This window comes from Ischnura elegans, chromosome 6, assembly GCF_921293095.1.
Source record: "Ischnura elegans chromosome 6, ioIscEleg1.1, whole genome shotgun sequence".
Classification (NCBI taxonomy): Eukaryota; Metazoa; Arthropoda; class Insecta; order Odonata; family Coenagrionidae; genus Ischnura; species Ischnura elegans.
The window spans coordinates 122,121,599-122,142,608 of NC_060251.1; the positions used below are offsets into that span (position 1 = coordinate 122,121,599).

Sequence of the window (21,010 nt, forward strand, 5' to 3'; positions counted from 1 at the left end):
CAGATGTTTGTCAACCTCGTCAAACTTTGTGCATTACAACCACTGGTACTGTGATTAACGGTAGTTGTCACATTGAAAATAACACTATTTTGAAACAAAAGATGTTCGTAGAAATCTCCAAGCAGCGAGCAAAAGTTACATTCACCTCACAATTCAAGCAGTTATAACGTTGAAAATAACACTACTTTGGCACAGAAGATGTTCGTAGAAATCTCCAAGAAGCGAGCAAAAGTAGTATTCACCTTGCAATACAAGAAGTTGTCACGTTGAAAAAATAATATTTTGCCACAAAAGATGTTCGTAGAAATCTCCAAGCGGCGAGCAACAGCTGTATTCACCATACAACACAAGCACAGGCAGTTCTTAACGACGAATTTTCCGGCACCTATGAAGAAATGGAAGATGTTTTTGCATATAAAAACATAGCGGACATTAAAAAACATCCAAATTGTTCTAATTAAATAAATGAATGAGGGTCAACTTACAATCAACGTATCCATCTCCTACGGCCGTGGCTCAGACGGCTACAACGTTGTTATATGGGTATTATAAATTTTTTGTTCAACTGCTCCAGTCGGCTCCAGTTTTATATTTTATACGCTTACTCAGACATTAATATTATAAATAACACAAAATATGATAGCTTCCGAGTCTCTATCGTCGGATATTTTGTTTTAAAAACGCCAGCTCGACCCGAAAAATGTAAACAGACGTCCGCCATTAGGGGGTCGGTATCTCACCACCGGGGTAGCTGGCCGTGGTATCATACCGACCCCTAAGCCGTGGTATGATACCGACCGGTGGCCACTCGTAATCGCTCGGGGGCGGTAAACGCGCTTCGGGGCGGTATGATACCGCAGGCGGTATCTCACCGCATGCGGTGAGCAGTTCGTAATAGCCCTCTTGGGGTCTTTGCGCTATACGAATTTGCGTTATACGAGAGCGTTTTAACATTGGGAAGATAGGGATGCGTTCCTGGTAGCATAGGTCTTGGGTATTGAATTTCCTCTAAAACATATATATTCCCATAAATAGCCTTAGAAAACATTATTTATGTAAATGTTTATAGTTTAAAACATCTTTAAAGATAGTACGCACGCATTTGAAGACTTTTATTCATGTTAAAAAAAATTCTTACGTGCTTTTGAAATTCCCTCCTGTCGTGCGGGTGGGCTAACATCTGCTATCTCAGGGGTTCGTAATGCATTGCCGGCAGTTGACGATTTTTCAAACCAGTCTAAAAACAACTATTGTGTCACCCAGGCCCTTTTGTTGCTCATCGAAATGACAGGCAAATGCTACTTTGAATGCCATTTCATAGCTAGCGGAGTTTATGAATGATAAATCATTTTAATTTGAAGTCCTCCGAGTCATTAGCAGCTACGTGAAACAGTTTTTAAATGCCTTGAAACCTGACCCAGGTTTTCCTTCCCTGAAAATGAATGAACGAGAATGCTTCTTTTCCAAAAGAATATCGTCTCGTCAATACTAAAAACTAGTTGAGGGGGAAAGGAGCCACTTTCAATCACAGCTTGGAGTTCATCAGAAAATGTTGCGGTGACTGCGCTATCAACACTTGCAGATTCACCTGATATCGCCGCACTGAAAATACCTGCTTGCCGTTTAAATTCTGGAACCAACCGGAGCTTTCACTAAATGTCACGGAGCGATTACCACTCTCGTCTTTTTGTACTGATTCACTATGAACTTTCCGTATGTGTAGACCGCTTGGTTGAAGTTGGTGCGGCTGAGGTCAGTGATGTTTTAACTTCGTCTTTATTCAGAATAAGGCATTGTGCGTTTAAACTTCCGCGCAATATCGCTTTGACGTTCTCCATTTTCAAAGCAATTGACCTATATATCAATTTCTCTTCTAGGTTTATGGTTTTTCTTGATAAATTCTTGATTTTTCTACCCGCATTCCTATTTTTTGCCTTTTTCTCCTGGTTTTTACTCTGCATGGCTCTATCGAAATCACCTTCTACTGCTGAACTGTATTCTTGAGACGCAGAGGGCCTACGACTGCGGGGAGGGAACGAAGCTATTGTGTTTGAGACTCTATAGCGGACCCTCTTATATGTTGATGCTATTCATGCGCAACTCGGCCACCGCTCCATTTCTCCCCCGTGAATACCGATGGCCTTGAAGGCTTTAGCGTAGACCCTCTACCTGGAAGTCAATCGCCCGATAACCTATGACGGCAAAAATTCCAGCTCAACCAGTATTGCTTAAAAAACTCATTTCCACTAACCCCACGCTTAGTTAATGATCAAAATTAACTCATTCTGTAAAGGGGACGAGATAAATTACTTCGGTAGGCCGGCTATCTGGACCCAATGACGAGTAATACTTTTGGCCATTGCACAGCAATGGATTTCTATTAATATATAAACAAAAAAGAAGATTTGAGGCAAGCAATAATATTAATATGCGTAAAATGATAGAAATTTCGTGTGTACTTAGCGCAAGTTCACGTTTTATCACGAGAGCGTTTAAGATTTTTGATTAGGCTACACTGTATTGCAATGTTTCCCCGGGGAACGAATTTGCGCTATATCGAAATTGCGCTAATCGAAATTGCGCTATACGAGACATGGGTGTAGATTTCTTTTTGTGTAAGCAAGTAAATGAAAAATATACACACATGGTAGTGGTAATATGTCCAGTTTCTTGAACAAGGGACGACAAGGTGAATCATAGGGGGCATTGCACATCAGCCTTATAATTCGCTTCTGAATTTTAAAGACTTCAGTAGAATGGGGAGAGGAACCCCAAAACAGGATACTGAAAATAATGTGCGATTAAAATTCACTATAGTAAATGGACAATAAGACATCATTATTTACAGTGTTCCTGATGCTTCTTATGAGAAAGCATGTTGAACTGAGCTTGTTGCGCAATTTGCTGATGTGCTCTACCCATGTCATATTTTTGTTCAGGATAACTCCGAGGAACTGTGAACTGGAAATTTGTGGGAGTTGTTTCCCCTCTACAACAATTGGTATTACTTCAGATGCTTTATTTTTGTTACAAAAATGAATAAGGCCAGACTTTTCAAGGTTCAGTTTAAGAAAATTATTTTGACACCATTCATATAAGAGTTTAGTGGCAGTGACTGCTGTAAGGGACTAGCTATTCAATGATGGGGCAGATACAATAACATTAGTATTGTCAGCATAGAGTATAGGTTTGACACATGTGACAGATTTAAGAGTACCTGGTAGATCATTTATATACAGCAAAAACAGAACAGGACCCAAGACAGAGCCCTGTGGCACACCTAGTAGGACTTCTTTACCAGGAGAGATAAACTGAGTGCCATTTTTGTATAATACAACATGTTGGTGACGTCCACTCAGATACGATTCAATCCACTTATAAGGAGTACCTCGTATACCATAAAAACCCAGTTTTAGTAGGAGTAGTTGGTGATTGACAAGATCAAAGGCTTTAGAAAAGTCAAAGAAAAGACCCAGAGTCTCCGTTCTTTTGTCCAGATTTGAAAGTATGTGGGTCACCACTTCATTTGGTGGCTGTGGATGTGGATTTAGATTTTCTGAACCCATTCTGAGAAGGGGACAAGAGACTAAATGACTCAAGGTATGATACCAGACGGTTGTAAAAGACCTTCTCAAAAATTTTACTGAGCTGGTTTAACAAGGAAATCGGACGGTATGAATTCATGTCCTGTTTGCTTCCTTTGCCTTTGTAGAGAGGAACAACTTTGGCAGTCTTCAGAGAGTCAGGGAAAACTCCCAGCCTTAAAGATTCATTAATGAGGAATAGGACTAGATCCTTAATGACAAGGATAGATCTTTTTACAACTCTCCCGGGGATACCATCTAATCCATGACTATTTTTATTTGGCAATTTGTTAACAATATTGGTCAGTTCAGATTCAGTACAAGGAAGCAGGTACAACGAGTTGCTAGATGATTCATCATGTTTTGTTACATTCATAACTGGTGTTGTATTTTGACTGAATACTTTTAATAATAATAAAATTGGTAATATATGTACATTTATGTTCATTATGTGCCCTAGTTTGTGATAGTGTGTATGCTTTGCATGTAATGCTTTTATGATTTGCAATTTTTATTTCTAATCTAATTAACCACTCTTGACCTGCCTTATGTGTGCACATAGACCAGTAATGTTTTAGTTATATTTTATTTACATTCTCAGTCTTCTGCTCATCAATCCGCTTGTAAGTTTGCAATGGTCTATTTCTTTCCCCATTCTGCCTGATCTGGAGTCAGCCTCATCAAGTAGGAATGACAGCCCATATAGCCCCTGCAGTCTGCTGCATGTCACATATGTATTTCTTTCGTCTGCTTCTCTCGTCTGCTATTACACGTCTGCTTCTCTCATTTTTCTCTAAACTACTAAACCGTCTGCAGCAGGGTTCATACTCGTGAGGGTAGTGATGCCATGGGTGTAAAATTTAGGAGGAAGAAGTTTGAAGAAGTCATTCACATGTCCAGAAAATGAGCAAAAACTCGTGAGAAGACGAAGCAATAGGATGAGATTTGTGGTTAAATAAGCGGCTATTTCCTGTGAAAATGTCTCTCAGAGCATGAGGAATGAAGAGTGTGATAAAAATGGGATGGGTTGAGAGAAGCAGTACGCATGGAAGTGGGGTCTGTGCATTTACCTGTGGGCTGGGATGCCGTTGTGACCATGGCCGTCTCCACTGTTGTTGTCACCAATCTCTGGCTGCTAAGTCCCTCTCCTGGGAGGCGAAAATGGCATGGATATGGGTCAAGGGAATCATAGGGTCACGTTACAGTTAAAATTGCTGAAAATAAGTAGAAAGGGGGAAGAGATGTGGAGAAGTGGCTTCTGCAGGTTTGGCATGAAAGCTGGGTGCCACAGTGGCAGTGGGCCAGCATTATCATTTCACTCAAAAATCATTTTCTTTCACGAATTCAATATTACCCCCACCAAATTTTTTATCTCCTATGTACTACTTATTGGAAAATTGAAGGGGTAGCTGGGTTGCTAAAAATTGATTTAAAAATGTGAATCAGACATATTCTTGAGAACATTGTTTAAATTTCATAAAATAATCCACAAATTTTCTTTCTCAGTCTAAGATCTTTAATGTGCGAAAAATCCACAGAGAAAAAATCATTCGCTTTGACCGGGATTCGAACCCGGATTCCTCAATTTCCGGCCGAGTGCTTTAGCCAGTTAAGCTACCGAGGCGTCATTCATCCCTGTGGAAATTTGTGGAAAATGAATGACGCCTCGGTAGCTTAACTGGCTAAAGCACTCGGCCGGAAATCGAGGGATCCGGGTTCGAATCCCGGTCAAGGCGAATGATTTTTTTCTCTGTGGATTTTTCGCACAATTGTGCATTGCGGGTGACTCCCGTAAAAGTTATCACCGTGGCTAGTCCCGGTATACTTAAATTCGTAAGATCTTTAAATTGAGCCATTGCATACTTTTCTATATTACTTATATTTGGAGTTAAGATATCTAATGCAAAGATGCTTTAATTAACATTTAGTTTAATAACATTGGAATGTGTTGTAAACTCTTGTAGAACCATACGATCCCGTAACCTCAACAATCACATAACATCTGAGGAAGCCTCTGGCACACAAACGGAAACTTTGGTGGAAGTGAAACAAAATATGTGCAAAAATGCCCAGAAAAGATGTTTATTTATAACTTATGAACCATCCCATGGGTTACGAAGAAATTTCAGATTTTTTGTTTTGTAATCAAATGAAAGCAATTTGCCAAATTTGGTCAAAATAGATTAGGTACCTCAAGAGTTAATTTTGCCAGTTTTCTGATCATGTTTGGCTGGAATGACCCAAATGAATGCTTGTGTAAAAGAGTAGGTGTGCATTTTCATGTGATGATGGGCGTGGCATGTGTCTTCTTTTTCCAGAGGGCTGTGATTCTGTTTGGCTTGGGACTCATGTTGAACACTGCTGGAAGAGGTGCTGACTTTGGAGCCATCCGAATATTTGGTGTGCTCCAGAGATTCGGAGTGACCTACTTTGTTGTGACAACATTTGCCATCATTCTAGCCCCAAAAAATAAATACCAGACAGCTAAGAAGGTAAGGAAGTGGATTATTTGAACGGCATATTTGTGAAGGTGTTATGTACTTCAAAGGTTCAGGGTCGGTGGAGCTTCTGCCACCTTTCACTGACCCATAGGAGCTGTTCATTGGCAGCCAAGATTATAATTTCTATAGGTAAAGCCTTAAGGGAATTTGAATGTGGAGGTTGTTAAATGCAGGGTGGACTTTTCTTGAGGCCATCTTCACTAGGTACATATGATGTACCTCTTAGCAAAAATTGACCACTCTGTAGTCATGGTGGATGGTTAATCTTAAGAAGGTGTTAATCGGAAACATGTTATCGTTTTCTTGTTGCTGGACAGACTAAGGAAGGAGTACCAAGAGTCACATCAAGGATGATAGAAATAGCGTTTGAGGCAAAGAGCATTTTGTTCGCAAGTGGGTGAATTCAAGAGTTAAATCATGGACTTTGCTGCATAGCTACTCATATTTAGTGAAATATTTATCTTGGGTATCTGGTCTAAATCGGCTGTTTCAAAAGTAGAATATGGTGAATATTTTTCATAGCAATCCCTCATTTGATACAAGTGCATATACATATTTTAGTCGCTGGCTCAGTGGAAGGAGAGGAAAAGGTTTATCTCCTCACAATAGCTTCTCTTCTCTTTGGTTAGAAATGTTATGACTGAGGAAATGGAATTCAGAGTCCTCACACATTAAATATCAACTGACTATGTATTAACCTGTGAAATTGGATTGGATAGCCTTTTAAACGAAAGTTCCATATTTGTAGCTTAGTTGTCATTAATTTGATTTTGCAACTCATGGCAAGGAAAACTTAGGATATTTGGATTGGAGGTATCTGATCCGACCATTCCTAGTTAATAAATAGTTTTGCTTGCCACATACCATTCCATTCAGGGAAGGATCCTTAGGAGATCCTTTTAATCAATGAGAAGACTTAATGGTATGCCTCGAGGCATAACATCAAGTCATCTCATAGTGACAGGAGCGTCAATTGGTAAAAGCAGCCGTTAACAATAGTGCTTGTTGCACACAAGGCCTTTCCCTTGATGTTGGGGAAGAGCTTGAGTTTTCCTTGTTTGAATTGGAGAGTGTGTATCTTGCGTACTGAGTGCAACCTCTTTGCCTTTCTCCGAAGGAAGGGGAGATGGTAAAGCAGGACTTTTGGGATGCTGTGGTTGACGTGACGTCGTTAAAGTTCCAGTGGGCTGTGATGCTTGTCGTTTTGGCTGCTCACTGCCTTATCACATTCCTGCTGCCTGTCCCTGGATGCCCTCGGTGAGTGTGATACATATACAATAGCACAACGGTATTCTAGTGGCGTTGAGCCTCAATTACATATTTGTCATTCAATTGAACATTCACTCTCTGAAAATTTCCTGGGTTCCACATTGGGTAAGGTTCTCCTTATCACCTGCCAATGTTTCGATGAGTGACTCTCCCATCAACGTCAGGGATTCAGGAATTCAATGCATTCCGTTCATGCATTGGCTTTACATATTATTTGGATTCCTGAATCTCTCCTCTCAGGGTAATGGGTTACTTGCTCATTGAAACATTGAACGGTGATGCGGAGAACCGTAAGCAGTGTGAAACCTTAGAAATCTTTACCGGTACGTCTTGGGATATTCATGGTTAGAAATTGACAGGCCTTAACCCTTTTGCAGGTATGTTAATGATGTCACAAACTCATACCAAGCTTGTCACTGCTTCTCAGGTACTCCTTTGTCTTGTACGTGGGCCTTGCATTGTTAATTGTTGCTTACACTGTTGTGAGCGTTTGATTCCCTAAAATTTTACCCTGAACTAGTAAATGAGCCAAAACTCTGTACGTACACACATCAGCAACTCATGAGGATTGTGCAAAAATCAACTCATGAGGAGTTGGCAGCGGAAACAACTTTCTTGTTTTCTTATTTTAAATGAATTAGTGAATGACTGGGAGGGGAAGATTTAATTTTCCTTGTTACTTATCATCCCATTTAATCTACCAAATTCTTTCGATGAATTTTTCTGTATAGGGCAGATTTGATCCTGAAAACCACAAGTCATTTTAAGGCCCCCCCTATTGGACCCTTATTACACAAAAGCATTCATTTCAAATGCCAGGTAAAATCTCATCTTTCACAGTGAATTTGGATTTGATCATTCAGTGAAATGTAATACTTGCTGATATTTGGATTCTCTGGGTGAGACCTCTGTGGTTAAAATAGTTATCAAGGTATGGAGAAGTGAAGCAATTTCATTTACACTTAGTAATTACTTTTCTGACATTGTCAACTTCACAATCTTGTGTGCACACATGAAAACTTTTGCACTCCAGAGAAGAATTGTTGCTATTTGTTCCGGCTGTTGCATGTTGTTCCATGTGTGTGTTTTTACCCTTCTAAGTTTGCAATGAAGGAAAGATAAATCTGAATAAAAAGAAAAATAATAATTAATAAGAGGAAAAAGGAAAGACAAATAATACATATTTTGGGAGCATGTATAGGTAATACGTAAGAGAAGAAAGTGTGACACATTACTTTACTTCTCTTACATTTTATTTTTTTCACGTGCAAACTCCTTGTAATGGAGATACATACATATATTCTGGCAGATATCCTGAGAAGGCAAACAGTTTGAGGACAAAGACAGGACGTTAAACTCCTTCAGACAAGCAATCCCAAGTGGAGCCATGTGCCCCCCATAGCCCAAGGCATGCACTCACGGTGCAGTGCACTCTATACAATCAACGGCTCAGTTACAAGTCCTGTGATGTGCTTGCTGCTGCATGACCCACCAGTGAGGCACTCCACACTTCTGCCCCACGCAACGGGAAATTTAATATCTTTCTTCATTTTGTGACTATCTCCATTTAGCACGATGGGAAGTTAGGGACATAAAACCGGATGTGTCTGTTCTATGTATGTATTCGTGGCAATCCAAGTGGTGTGACTGGAGGCTAAGCGTTGCCCACCCAGGATGAAAATCTCTTCACACAAGGGCGGAATATGATCCACCGCACTCGCTGGACGTAAAATGGCCAAGCATCTGCATGTCAGCCGACTAGCTTCTACCTGGGCAAACACGTATGCTTGTTATTTTGTATTCATCACACGCATTTGGTTTGTTGCATGATCTCAACACTTCAGAATGAGGTTTGACAACGTGAGTTGAAAGCAATGGGAATGGAGCCGTGGAAGTGTTGCAGGTGGCTCCATTCAGCGACAGTCCGGCTGCAGTCTTATGCCCAGTCGGCAACAGATTGTTCCGAAATTAGCAGCGCCAAGTTATGGCAATAGTGGCGTGCACATACCACATTCTGGAGACATGGTGCTGGGAAGGCGTCTTGTGCTGTGCGTAGCGACAGTGGGTCCAAACAGAGGTTGCCCCATGTTACCCTCATGCCCATTGGTGGAAGGCTGAAGAATGCAGTGCTACCTCATTGGCAGTGGTTAGGTGGTGAGCATAGGCATAACCTCCGAGTGGGTTCCGACACAGTCTGAACCAGAGAAGAGAGGTTTAGCTCTGCAGGGAACGTATTACAGAATTGGCTAGTCGTGCAATCTGGTTGTTTTGATATCTATGTTGGGGACGACTGACTTTGATTCATCTGAAGACACCCACAAAATTTCATAGTTAGGGCTGGGCAGTGTAGGAACTCTTGAACAGCTACGCGGTTCACAAAAGCACTGTTTTCGTCGGCTGTGCACCTGTTCTTTTCTACTGTTTTTTTGTGGTATTTTGTGCGTAAGCCTTCTTTGCAACAACTTAATTTAAAATTCTGGGGAGTGGGTTGATATATTAAAGGTATTTTTTTGGAATCTCTGCTGGCTGTCGTTCGATGTGTGGAATGTCATGGTGACATTCAATGTCGTGCCAAGAGAGGGAGTTGCAACCCTCTCCCTCCCTAAATCCAATGAACAATTTTTTTGAGTACTTATTTTTAAAATATAAGATCTTATTGAATTTCATTAAAATTAATTGAAGAAAGGCCATTAATTTCCTCAGGTGTACACCACTCCAAAGATAAATTCTGTATTTTATTTTCATTTTTCCCATTGCTATAATAGCATTATTTATTACTTAACACTGTGTATCTTAGGACAACTCCCCTGAATGTTTAAATTTTTTTGCTTTGAAAGTATTATTTATTATATCTATGCATTTAAAAGAGGATGTCTGTTTGTCTGTCCGCTATGAATTTCCATACAGCTGCACGTATTGCGACCAAAGTTATTACGTAGGTGCATCGCTCATGCTCCCGAACCATGTAGTGCTACTTGTGGTCGTGTAAGGTGCGTCTTTTGCGTTATTTTCTCATTGTCATTTGTTAAAGCTGCTATAAACGGTGAATAATCATGCTGAATGATCTCATGGTCATTCACAGGATCGTGGGAGCAAAATATATAGAACATGTTCTAATTTCAGTGAATGATCATGTACATGACGGTTAATTCACGAATTTTTCCGCTATACATGGCGAATGATTTCATTTGCATGATCATGCACATGTCCATTCACAGTGTATAGTGGCCTTTTTATGTTACGTCCTTTCGTCTTCTGTGGTTGGACATCCTGATGGGTATGCACACCTCTCAACGTGCTCCTCAAATGGAAAAAATAATTCAAAGGATTCTATGCTTAATTGTTAATCCTCTTGCGTTCACATGACATTTTTGATCGGAACATATCGACGCACATGACCATGTTGTGGAGTGGTGTGTAAGCTGATTTTGTGAGCTGTGTACCAAAATTGCCTTTTCCATCATTTGCTGTTGTTGGCTGACTGGCAGTGTAGCGTTGGTGTGGGCAATAAAACGCACAATAAACGGTCAGCAAACAACTTTATCAGCCACCCACATTACATCACAACACGACAACTGACGAACACGCAAGAAAAAAATGAATAGCGCCTTATCACACTTGGCAACCTTGTTGGTAGCCGACACAAAATGAAACCCCAATAGCTGCTACATATGTACATATACTATCATCATAGCTGCTTAGTTCCTTTGCCTTAATACCATGACGTGTGACTACGAATTCCAAGTTTCTCCCATCTCTGGGTACTATCCTTCCTAAGCAAGCCTGTCTGCAAGTAGAAAATAAAAGAGTGTGCCTTAAAACAAATATTTACCTATTCAAATTGCATTATATATTTTTTGAACAAAGGGTCTAGCAGCTCTAGAAACTGATCAACAATCATTGCTCTCAACAATCAAATCAAATATCCTCCTGGAATACATATAGGCAAAAGGTTCAAAGCAGTTATTCTTGTTTTTGACTGTGTTCTACAAATGTTAAAAAATCTGAAAAAAATAGGATTATACTTTAAGATTGGGGTAACAATATATATTTTTTGTCGGCCTGTCTATTTATTCCTAAAATTTGAAATTTAATATTAAAAATTTCAAACTTATGCAAAAGTTTAGTTTTCGGTCAAATAATTTTGAAAAAAAATCAGGATGGTAGAACGTAATAGTAGGTATATGCACTTTAAAATAAGAAAACGATTGTACAAAAATAAAAACTGGAGATATGGTTGAAAAACTTCTTGTTGTGTTTCAATTTTTTTGGGTTATTTCCAAATCTCAAGGCCTGAAACTTTGAGGAAGCACATAATTTTGGAGGCACTTTAAGTGTATATTTTTCATTTTTCAAAACATCAGGGGGCACTTTTCACCATCTTAACCGGCTACACCCTTTAAATTCATATTTAATTTAACAATACTCTACACCATGACAATTCAGAACCATTACTTTGGTGCCATGGTGTGGAATAATCCCCCCAGGGAACCAGCTCAGAACCGCTACTTCAGTGTGCCAATATTTTTATCAAAGCTGAGCTGATGCACCAGTTCAGTTTCAGGTCACAGTGCTAGAAAATGAAAAAAGTCAGAATGTCTGAAGGGGTCTGGAAGTGTTAGTGAGAAGATGGGTTTAAGTGGAGAATGGCGTTGATATGGACGCATTGTGCGTTGATTGTTGCAGTGGCTACTTGGGCCCGGGCGGCATTGAGCTTGGAGGTCAGTTCAAGGGGTGTGCCGGTGGAGCCACAGGTTACATTGACCGTGTTGTTCTCGGAGTGAATCACATCTACCAGAACCCCACCTCCAACCACGTATATCATGCAGGACCATTTGATCCAGAGGGAATATTGGGTGAGTAGTAGTCAATTATGTACATCAATCAATCAGCAGTCAATTATATCCTTAGTGATTCCTATGTCATTGGCCCATTTCACTTATGCTCTCTGAAATATTTGAAATCTCAGCTTGAACAAAGAGACATGGTATTGTGAGTATTTCGGGGATTTATGGGGCATAGCAAACAGAATTGAGAATACCTGTGTCGTGCTTAAATTTTCACAGCAAAGCCGAAGTAATTTTCAATGTATATATATTTAGGTGTGGAGTTTTTTATGGACTCTGTGCCAGATGATTGGCTTCATTACTGCTAATGATTTTCTGATGCATAACTCAAGATTGGTGTCATACAATATCATTTATCTTAAAGTATTTCCGTTAACACCTTTACCAAGTATAAATTTTTCTGCCAATGAACAAACAACCCTTCCTTCTTCACCGTGTCATTTCATGCATTGTTGTTGATTTGAATGTCAGGATCAGTATATGAGGTTGTTGATGGAGATGAAGCCAATGCTTCACGTGGTGCACAGCCGGGGAAGAATACCCATTACAGTGGAAGCCCAATTTAGCGAGCACGGCATTTTTCGACAATGGGGTTTGGCAAGTGACAGTCTTTGTACCGCCAAACATCCTATGTTTTGCATGTAAAATGAATCTGATTTAGAGAGGTCAAAAAGTTCCTTCCTCTATATACGCTCAGTATTACAACGTATTTCTCGAGGGCGATTCTCTGCTATTAGCTATTATGCTTTGTATTATCTGTTTATTAAACTAAAAGTGCAAGATGTTTGTCAGATCTACAACACCTATAGCCAGTTACGTCCATGCATTAAATGATTTACGGCCTTGAGTACTCTCCGCACGCTCCCATTTTACGTTCTCCTTTTGTTAGGGCCAGTTATCAGTGGGAGGGGAATGGAAGGAAGATAACTGTGGGAGAGGGAGTTAGTTCCACCCCCCCCCCCATCCTTTATGGCTGGCTTCATCGCTATAATAACATAATAGGCTACGTCTTAAGGTCTGGTTACATTATACATTAACACATACAGGTTAATTTCTAAATGTATGAAAGTGAGAATGAACGCCAAAATGCACCCAACTTGTGTGAATGGTTCATGCATTCATACATGTTCTGTTCCAGTCCACCAAAATCATTCACGCAAACGCACATTAACTTGTGCGTGTTAATGTACCGTGTAACCAGGCCTTTAAGCATAGAAACTTACATCGTAGTGAAACCCCCTCCATCTTTTCCAGTGTGAGGTATGGAAGTTGAAAGTGCAACATTGGCATAGTGATACCAGTGCCCTTTACATTGACTTTCAACTTATGGAAAGCTAGAGCAACATTACCTGCCGTTGCATGCTATCCGGGGATGTATATTTCGATACTTCAATTATGCGTAGGAATGTAGTTTGATCAAGATATTGTCAGCTATTTCCTTATAGGAAAATCACAGTTATTACCAAGATGGTACAATAACAATCAACCTCAGGTTAGTGAGCGAGAACTCAGCACTGCTGAGTAAACAATCGTAAAAAATTTTGTAAAGGCATAATTAGACTGCTGATAGCAGAAATCCTCTTCTTAGCGACCAATCGTACTGAATCATCATTATATCCTCTTCATACTCTCCAAAATTCTGTATGATTGAAATTTTCACTTCATATGTATCAGCAAAACTGTGACGCACTTCTGGGCTATACCTTAAATTTTTTTAAACAAATGGCTTAACTTAGATGCGGGTTCTAGCTGTCATTGGACAATTCTCGGCGGCCAGACTGTATAGAGGGGTGAACTCAATGTGCCCAGTCCTTCGAGCACGATCCAAGGCAGAGGGCTGGTGGGGCCTCAGCATTCAGCAGAAGAGAGCGATTGAAAAACTTCTACCATCCCGTCAACTGGATGCACCCTATCACACGACAATCACATGGTAGGGGTGTGGGTAAGGGGTGGATAGTACTCGCTTGGAGGGCTGGAGTGAACTCATTCTCAGGCTATAGTAGTGTCAGGTAGTTTGCGCGGGTGCATCATGTTCAGGAAACATAAATATTTGGGCCTTAATACCAAAATTAAAATTATAGAGGAGTGCAAAAGTAGCTGGACTTCAAAGACTGAAATCGGGAGGTGGTTTGGTGTCTTGTCACTTATGTAGTTCACAACATTAAAGAAAGAAACAATTCGTGCAGTAGTGAACAAACTAAGAACACTTAGCTGCCAAAAATATTTGGGTCAAGCGGAACATCTGCCAATGAAATCTGCACTACTCAAGTGGTTTTTCCACAAGGGTCTGCAGGATTGACCATAAACAGTGTGATGTTAAAGATGAAAGCTGAATAGATTTCCAATGGGTAGAAATGTCTTTGCGAGATATATCTTCGACCACTGAATCATGCCGTATTTCAGTGAATCTTTTGGCCAATTTTCTCAACTGACTAATGTACTGGTTAAACATTCAAAAACTCGAAAAAACCGATATTGTCACCATGATAGAATGTCGGAATACAATCATTTTTTAATCTATTGTATTTTTTCATTAGGTGTCTTATATCTTCTCTCGTTAGATCTTCAGACAAAGTAAACCATTATTATTATTAAGATGTATTCACAAAATTATCCAAAAACTTCCACCGCGTACCAAACGTATCAATTCCGACTTATAAGTATGCTGTTATTACGGCTTTCTTCGTCAATCAAAAATACAAGAATGGGAATAAAATCAGCGAAACTGGGGGAATCAATACATATTTTATAAAATCGAAAATTCCCCATTTCTTTCTTTAAATATGTTAATACTCAACTAGATTGTGCCTGATAAAGACTCTTTAGCTCTTTAACTTCATTAAATACTGCAGAAACAAAAGAAAAACTGAAAATACGAACAATTTTGAGACTTCTGTGGGTTTATCCAACATCTTTGGACACAAGAAGCACTCGGTGTAGAGAGTAATTTCCGAGGGATTATGAGCACTCATTCTTCAGGGCTTCTACTGTATTTCCTCACCAGGGAAAACATAATCATATAATTTTCATTATTTCAATATTTCCAATGTAAATTGCATGTGGCTTATTAATATATTTTCAAATTATCTGGGATTATATTCTGTATAGTACTATTGATTTGAGTTTCACACCCCTGCCATGGCAATCATTTTCACCTTTGCATAATTATGTTCTTTACAAAATCATAACACTAAGGCTGACTACAAAGTGTATGTCTTTTATAATTGAAAACATCACAGTTTTTTTAAAGGCAGATCAACCTTGTTGTGTCTCATTTTGCAGAACAATTATATTTATGATGCCTTAAATCAGTGGCACAGCAAGGGGGTCTTGGGGGGGATTATTAAATAATAGTACTATGTATTGGGGAAAAAAGTATCCCTACAGATGCACAAAGGTTAAGAAAAGACTTAGCTGTTTCACAAAATAAAATATATTGCGACCGGTTTCGATACAGCGTATCATCATCTGGCAATTACAAGTATCAGTACATAGAATTTATACCCTTGAAGGCGTTAGAGGGCTGGTAGAGTGGAGGTGGAGAAAGGGGGGACATTCGGAGTACCCATTATTGGATGCAATTAGTTTGATTGTGTTTAGCTCCTTCATCCTGTTGTAATTCGACAATGGAATCAATAATAATCTGTGAAGCATACAATGTATTGCTGATAGTTTGTGAGAGAAGTGGTGTCGTGAATTGCGGTGTATTATTTGGTGGAGGGGGGTAAGGGAAGGGAAGGTAGGTTTGGGAAGTATGTCGCTGATGGGTCACTGCACGGGGTAGCCGAGGGTTGGTGTATGATGACGAAATACGGGGAGGGGTGTTATGGAGTGGTGAGTGTCATCCGTAATGGTTTCTCAGAAAAAACATGAAAAGTGGTGAATGGTGAGAATACAACTGCTCGTTAACTAATGTTATGTTGGGTGAGGTTTGGCCCACTAAAATTTCCAACTGCTCGAGTGCGTCAAGCCTTGGGCCGTTGTTTTCTTTATGTAGGATAATCGGTTCGAAATCGCTTGTGTGGTCGGAATCCAAGAGGTGTTTGGCAAAGTGTGAGGTTTCTTTGCTGTTAATAAAACATGAACGATGTTCCTTGGCCCGGATGTTGAAATTCCATCCAGTTTTTCCAATGTAACAGGAATTGCAGTCATTGCAACGGAGTTTATATACTCCGCTGTGTTCACCGGCGCTAATTTTGTCCTTGGCACTGCCCAACAGTTTGCCCAGTGTATTTCTACTGTAGAAGGCAGCCTTCACTTGATATTTAGGTAGTAATTTTCCAGTTTTGTTGGATATACGACCGAGATAGGGGATTCTACGCCATTTGGTGTCATCATCTTTCCCTCTATCTGTGTAAATAAGGTTGAGTGCGAGTCGTTTTTGTTTTTGGTGGTACAGTTTGTCAATTAGAACTTCGGAGTACCCATTATTGGATGCAATTAGTTTGATTGTGTATAGCTCCTTCATCCTGTTGTAATTCGACAATGGAATCATACATAGTCTGTGAAGCATACAATGTATTGCTGATAGTTTGTGAGAGAAGTGGTGTCGTGAATTGCGGTGTATTATTTGGTCGTTGTACCAATTTTTTCTGAAAATCGAGAATTCACATTTTTGGTTTACATTTTGAATGGTTAAATCTAAGTAATTCAACCTTCCTTCACATTCAACTTCACTAGTGATTTTGATGTTTTTGTCCAAAGAATTTAAAAATGACACGAAGTTGTCTAACTGTCTTAGTGAGCCGGTCCACACACAGAAAATGTCATCGATGTATCGATACCACCGAAAAACATTTTTCACAAGGGTGCTATTAGAATTGAAAACACATTCTTCGTAGTTGTCCATATATATGTCAGCAAGGAGTGGAGTCAGCGGGGTTTTTCTTTGAATCGAGAAGGATACGCTCCTATCTTGATTTGGGATGCCTTTGTCAGCAGGCAAAAGGGGGAAAAGTATTCAGCTTGTTGGAGGCAGGCTTATCAGTAGCGGAAACATAGCGAAGGATGAATAAAAATACCGTGTACTAATGGGAGAAACGCAACAGGGAGGGTAATGAGGCATTAAAAATCAGAGAGGAGGGAGACCTAGGGGTACAACCGGAGATGTTAATGCTGATATATAATGCATCAAAAAGAGCTGCTGAGATTTCAAATTTAATTAAAGAAGAGATACTGTCCAATGTGAAGTGTGCATTCATTGGAGTATGTTTTCCATGCCTTGATTTTGTTGTCCACATTTATATAGATATTTTATTTTACCCTCAAATATTGCCAAAAGTAATTTAACAGCAATTTATGTCATGAATTTTTTTATTTTAACACAATTGGTTTTTAAAGCAATTGAAAATCAAAGTGATGCATCAAACTGCTGAAAATAAAAGTTTTTTTTTGTTTTGGCCACTGATTAGAATTGTTAATTTTTTTACGATTTACAATGAAATTTACCTCGCAAAATTGTGTGTCTTCAGCTAAATTTGTAGCAATCATGTGCACATGATTGAGGAAATATTTTCAGTCGCCATTTATGTGCTAAAACCTTTTAAAGTGATGATTATATAGGTATTTAGAGTAATTCCTGATGCTCACAATCACTCTTCTCCATTGCAGTCTTGCAGATTACGTCTGGTAAATATTTATGCCGTAAATTTTCAGAGATGATAAAATGAGGAAGTGGAGATGGACTTTAAGTGAATTTTGGCACGAGTGCCAGAGTAAGTGCAAAGAAGGAAAGGAAAGGAGAGTTTGAGGGGGATGATGGGGAAAAGGAAGGCACAACAGCTAAGGATTTCGATTGCGTCATCATTCTGGTGAGCAGTGCGAAATACGTTCAAGTGCGAGGCAGGCAAGCTCACTCTGGTAGGTACCTGCGTGATTCAGCTGAGCAGACTTCTCCGTGAAATTGTGTCTCTCATTCCCCTGAAAATAGACTTCGATGAAATTGGAATTTGTCACCAGCGAATGTTCACGCTAAAAATACGTTATCTGCCTTTAACCCTGCTGGACTCCCTTTGCCCCTTTATGGAACGCGAGTACTCGTGCTGAGCCTGTCAGGCTCTATTTTCTTTTTGAGGACTCAACTTATGAAATTCGATTATTTTTCTTCTTTTTTTTGGTTTAAATCAAATTGATAGTACTGTAAGCACTAAACTTATGGGAAGGGCCAGGTTCGTAGAAGGCAGAATGAGATGACAAGTCTGGTTCCACACGTTTAATTCAGAGCACAGTTACAAACTCCCCCTTCGAGATACCGCGTAAGACTCCCCGTGTCTATTCCCCCCAAGAGGCTTCCTTCCGTGTCGCGTCCGTCCCGTGACCCTCTCGGCGTCCTCCTATTGGCTGGAAAAGGCCGCAAGATCATGCACATCATACGCCTTCCCACGCCAAGATACTGCAACGTGTTACGGCATAAAGTGTTGGAGGAATACGCGGAGACCAATTCCCACGCGAGAGTAAGTTGTTAATCGGAGTAGGGTGTCAGAGTCATGCACGAGGATGGATCCCACGCAAGAGGTTGCAACGTGTTATGAGTTTCAGATACTGGACCCATCACTCGAACGTGACTCTGCGATTCTTCCATTACACCGAGAGCGGAACCGAGCTGGCACGAGACGGCGAGCGACACCCTTACATCACTTCCCCCCAAAAGTGAATCGCTGAATAATAAGGAATTATTTTTTATATTCAGCGATTCATCCAAATGAATTCAGCCCACAAAATTTAGATACATATGACTATTACAATATAAGAATTAAAAAGTTCATGTTCCATTGAAAATTCCAACAAAAAAAAAACACTTCAAGTTCATATTTGCATTAAACACTATGGTAATAATCACTCTTTCTGCAGAACCGATATATGATAGAAATAGATAGGTAGACCAATAAACACACCCAATATTCCATCCACAAAATTCAGCCCACACATTGAGATACATATAACTATTAAAATACTACCCACAAAATGTACTGTCCATAAAATACATAGTTACGCAATTTATAAAGTTTATGCAGCAAACACCCTCTCCTCTAACCCTGCCAAGATTATAATTTGGTTTTGTAGCTCTCCCCGAATTCCCTCACCGTCTACCTCTAATTTAGAGATTTTCTCCTCAATTCTATGGAGATCCTGTTCATCTAGTGTACCGAATACTGTTTTCAGGACTTGGCCTCCAAAATTTATCCAACCCAAAATGTTTAGGGGTCCACCATATCCTCTTCTTCCTCCTCCCATCTTGTCAGCGCCTCCCGCGGGCGTAGATAATAGCGGTGAGAGGGTGCGGGAGGGGGGATCACGTAGGGCGGTGATTCGCGACGTCCTCTTCTGGGTCGTAATCTGTGAAGATAACGACGGGGAAGGGGTGGGGGGTCAGTGGGGACGACTCCTTCCGCCTCCAATGGGGGAGCGGTGTCGTCTTGATGAGGGGCAGGGGGCGGAGGGGATTGAGGACCACAGGGGGGGGGCGGGCACCTCTTCTCCCTCTATGGCCACGACTTCCCCTCTCTCCGCGCCGCCTTCTCCTCCTCCAGCGCCTTGCGTCACCAGCTGATCCCCTCGGTTCTCCACCCACTCGTCCTCCCAGTGAAGGGGGGTGTTTACAGCTGATGTCGGCTCTCGCGAAGAAATGTCACCTGGAAGAAATTTTCGTGGCCGTCCACGGGGTCTATCAGCAATATTCCCTGTATTAGGAGGGGGAATAGGGCCATGATAAGGCTTAACACGACTTGTGTGTACAATAAGGGTTCGAAATGGAAGTTCCAACAGTATATTGCACTTCGAAGTTACCTTCAACACGCGATACGGGCCCTTCCACGGTCTATGAAACTTTTTTACTTGCCCCACTTTCAAACAAGGATCACTTAAGAACACGTAGCCGCCTTCCTTATACTCCCTCACCTTACCCCTTCCGTTCACTGTTTCCCTCCTTTTCTTTACCGCTAAGCGATCATTTCGGGCGCATTGTTTCCACATTCCCTTCAACCTCTCTCGTAGACCTGTCACACTAGGGTGTTCCTTCCCTGGGCTACTTGCCCCTAAACAATTGAAAGGTGATGCCATCTGTTGTCCAAACACCAACTCATGCGGGGTGAACCCCGTGGTCCTGTGGTTTGAGGTGTTATACGAGCAAACGGCAAACTCGAGATGCTTCCCCCAGTCATCGTTTCGTACGTTCACGTAATGGCTAAGGATCTTTGCGATTGTCCGATGCACTCTCTCAACTCGGCCATTGCACTCTGGGTGAAACGGGGATGTCCTTAGCTGTTTTACATTCAGTAGCCTACAAATCTGTCGGAACAGATCAGACATAAAGTTAGTCCCCTGATCCGTAAGCAATAATTCCGGCACCCCAAATTTTAAAATCCATTGTTTTACCAGTGCAACGGATACGGTTTCAGCCGATTGGTCGGGCAACGGCACCATTACCAAGTATCTCGTAAAATGGTCTAGGATAGACAAAATATAACGATTCCCATCATTTGTCCTTGGAAGGGGGCCCACAATATCAATGGCAAGGAAAAATCTGGGTATACCAATACGGGACTACTCGTAAGAGCTGTTTTTAAATCTTCCACTGCTTGATCGCACTCGGGAGTCCAAACGAATGCGCTACCCTTTTTCAATAGCGACGTAAGGGGTCGGGCTATAACTGCATAGTTTTCGATGAACCGACGGTAATAATTCGTGAGGCCCAAAAAGGATTGTATCTCCTTCACATTTTTCGGAGTAGGGAATTCCTTTACCGCTGAAATCTTGCTAGGGTCCGGGAGAATACCTTCTGCACTAATTATGTGTCCCAAATAGTTCACTT

The 21,010-nt window shown here is 40.7% G+C and overlaps 1 protein-coding gene across 3 annotated transcripts in view; it reads left to right on the top strand.

Annotated features, from left to right (window-relative positions):
- LOC124160085 (heparan-alpha-glucosaminide N-acetyltransferase) overlaps positions 1 to 21,010 on the top strand; it is a 76,917-nt gene that overhangs the window by 37,380 nt on the left and 18,527 nt on the right. For all 3 annotated transcript variants that reach the window (XM_046535805.1, XM_046535804.1, XM_046535803.1), the window contains exons 8-10: positions 5,903 to 6,076; positions 7,203 to 7,342; positions 12,041 to 12,210. In XM_046535805.1, the coding sequence (XP_046391761.1) occupies positions 5,903 to 6,076; positions 7,203 to 7,342; positions 12,041 to 12,210 (484 nt within the window). The remainder of the gene's footprint in view (positions 1 to 5,902; positions 6,077 to 7,202; positions 7,343 to 12,040; positions 12,211 to 21,010) is intronic.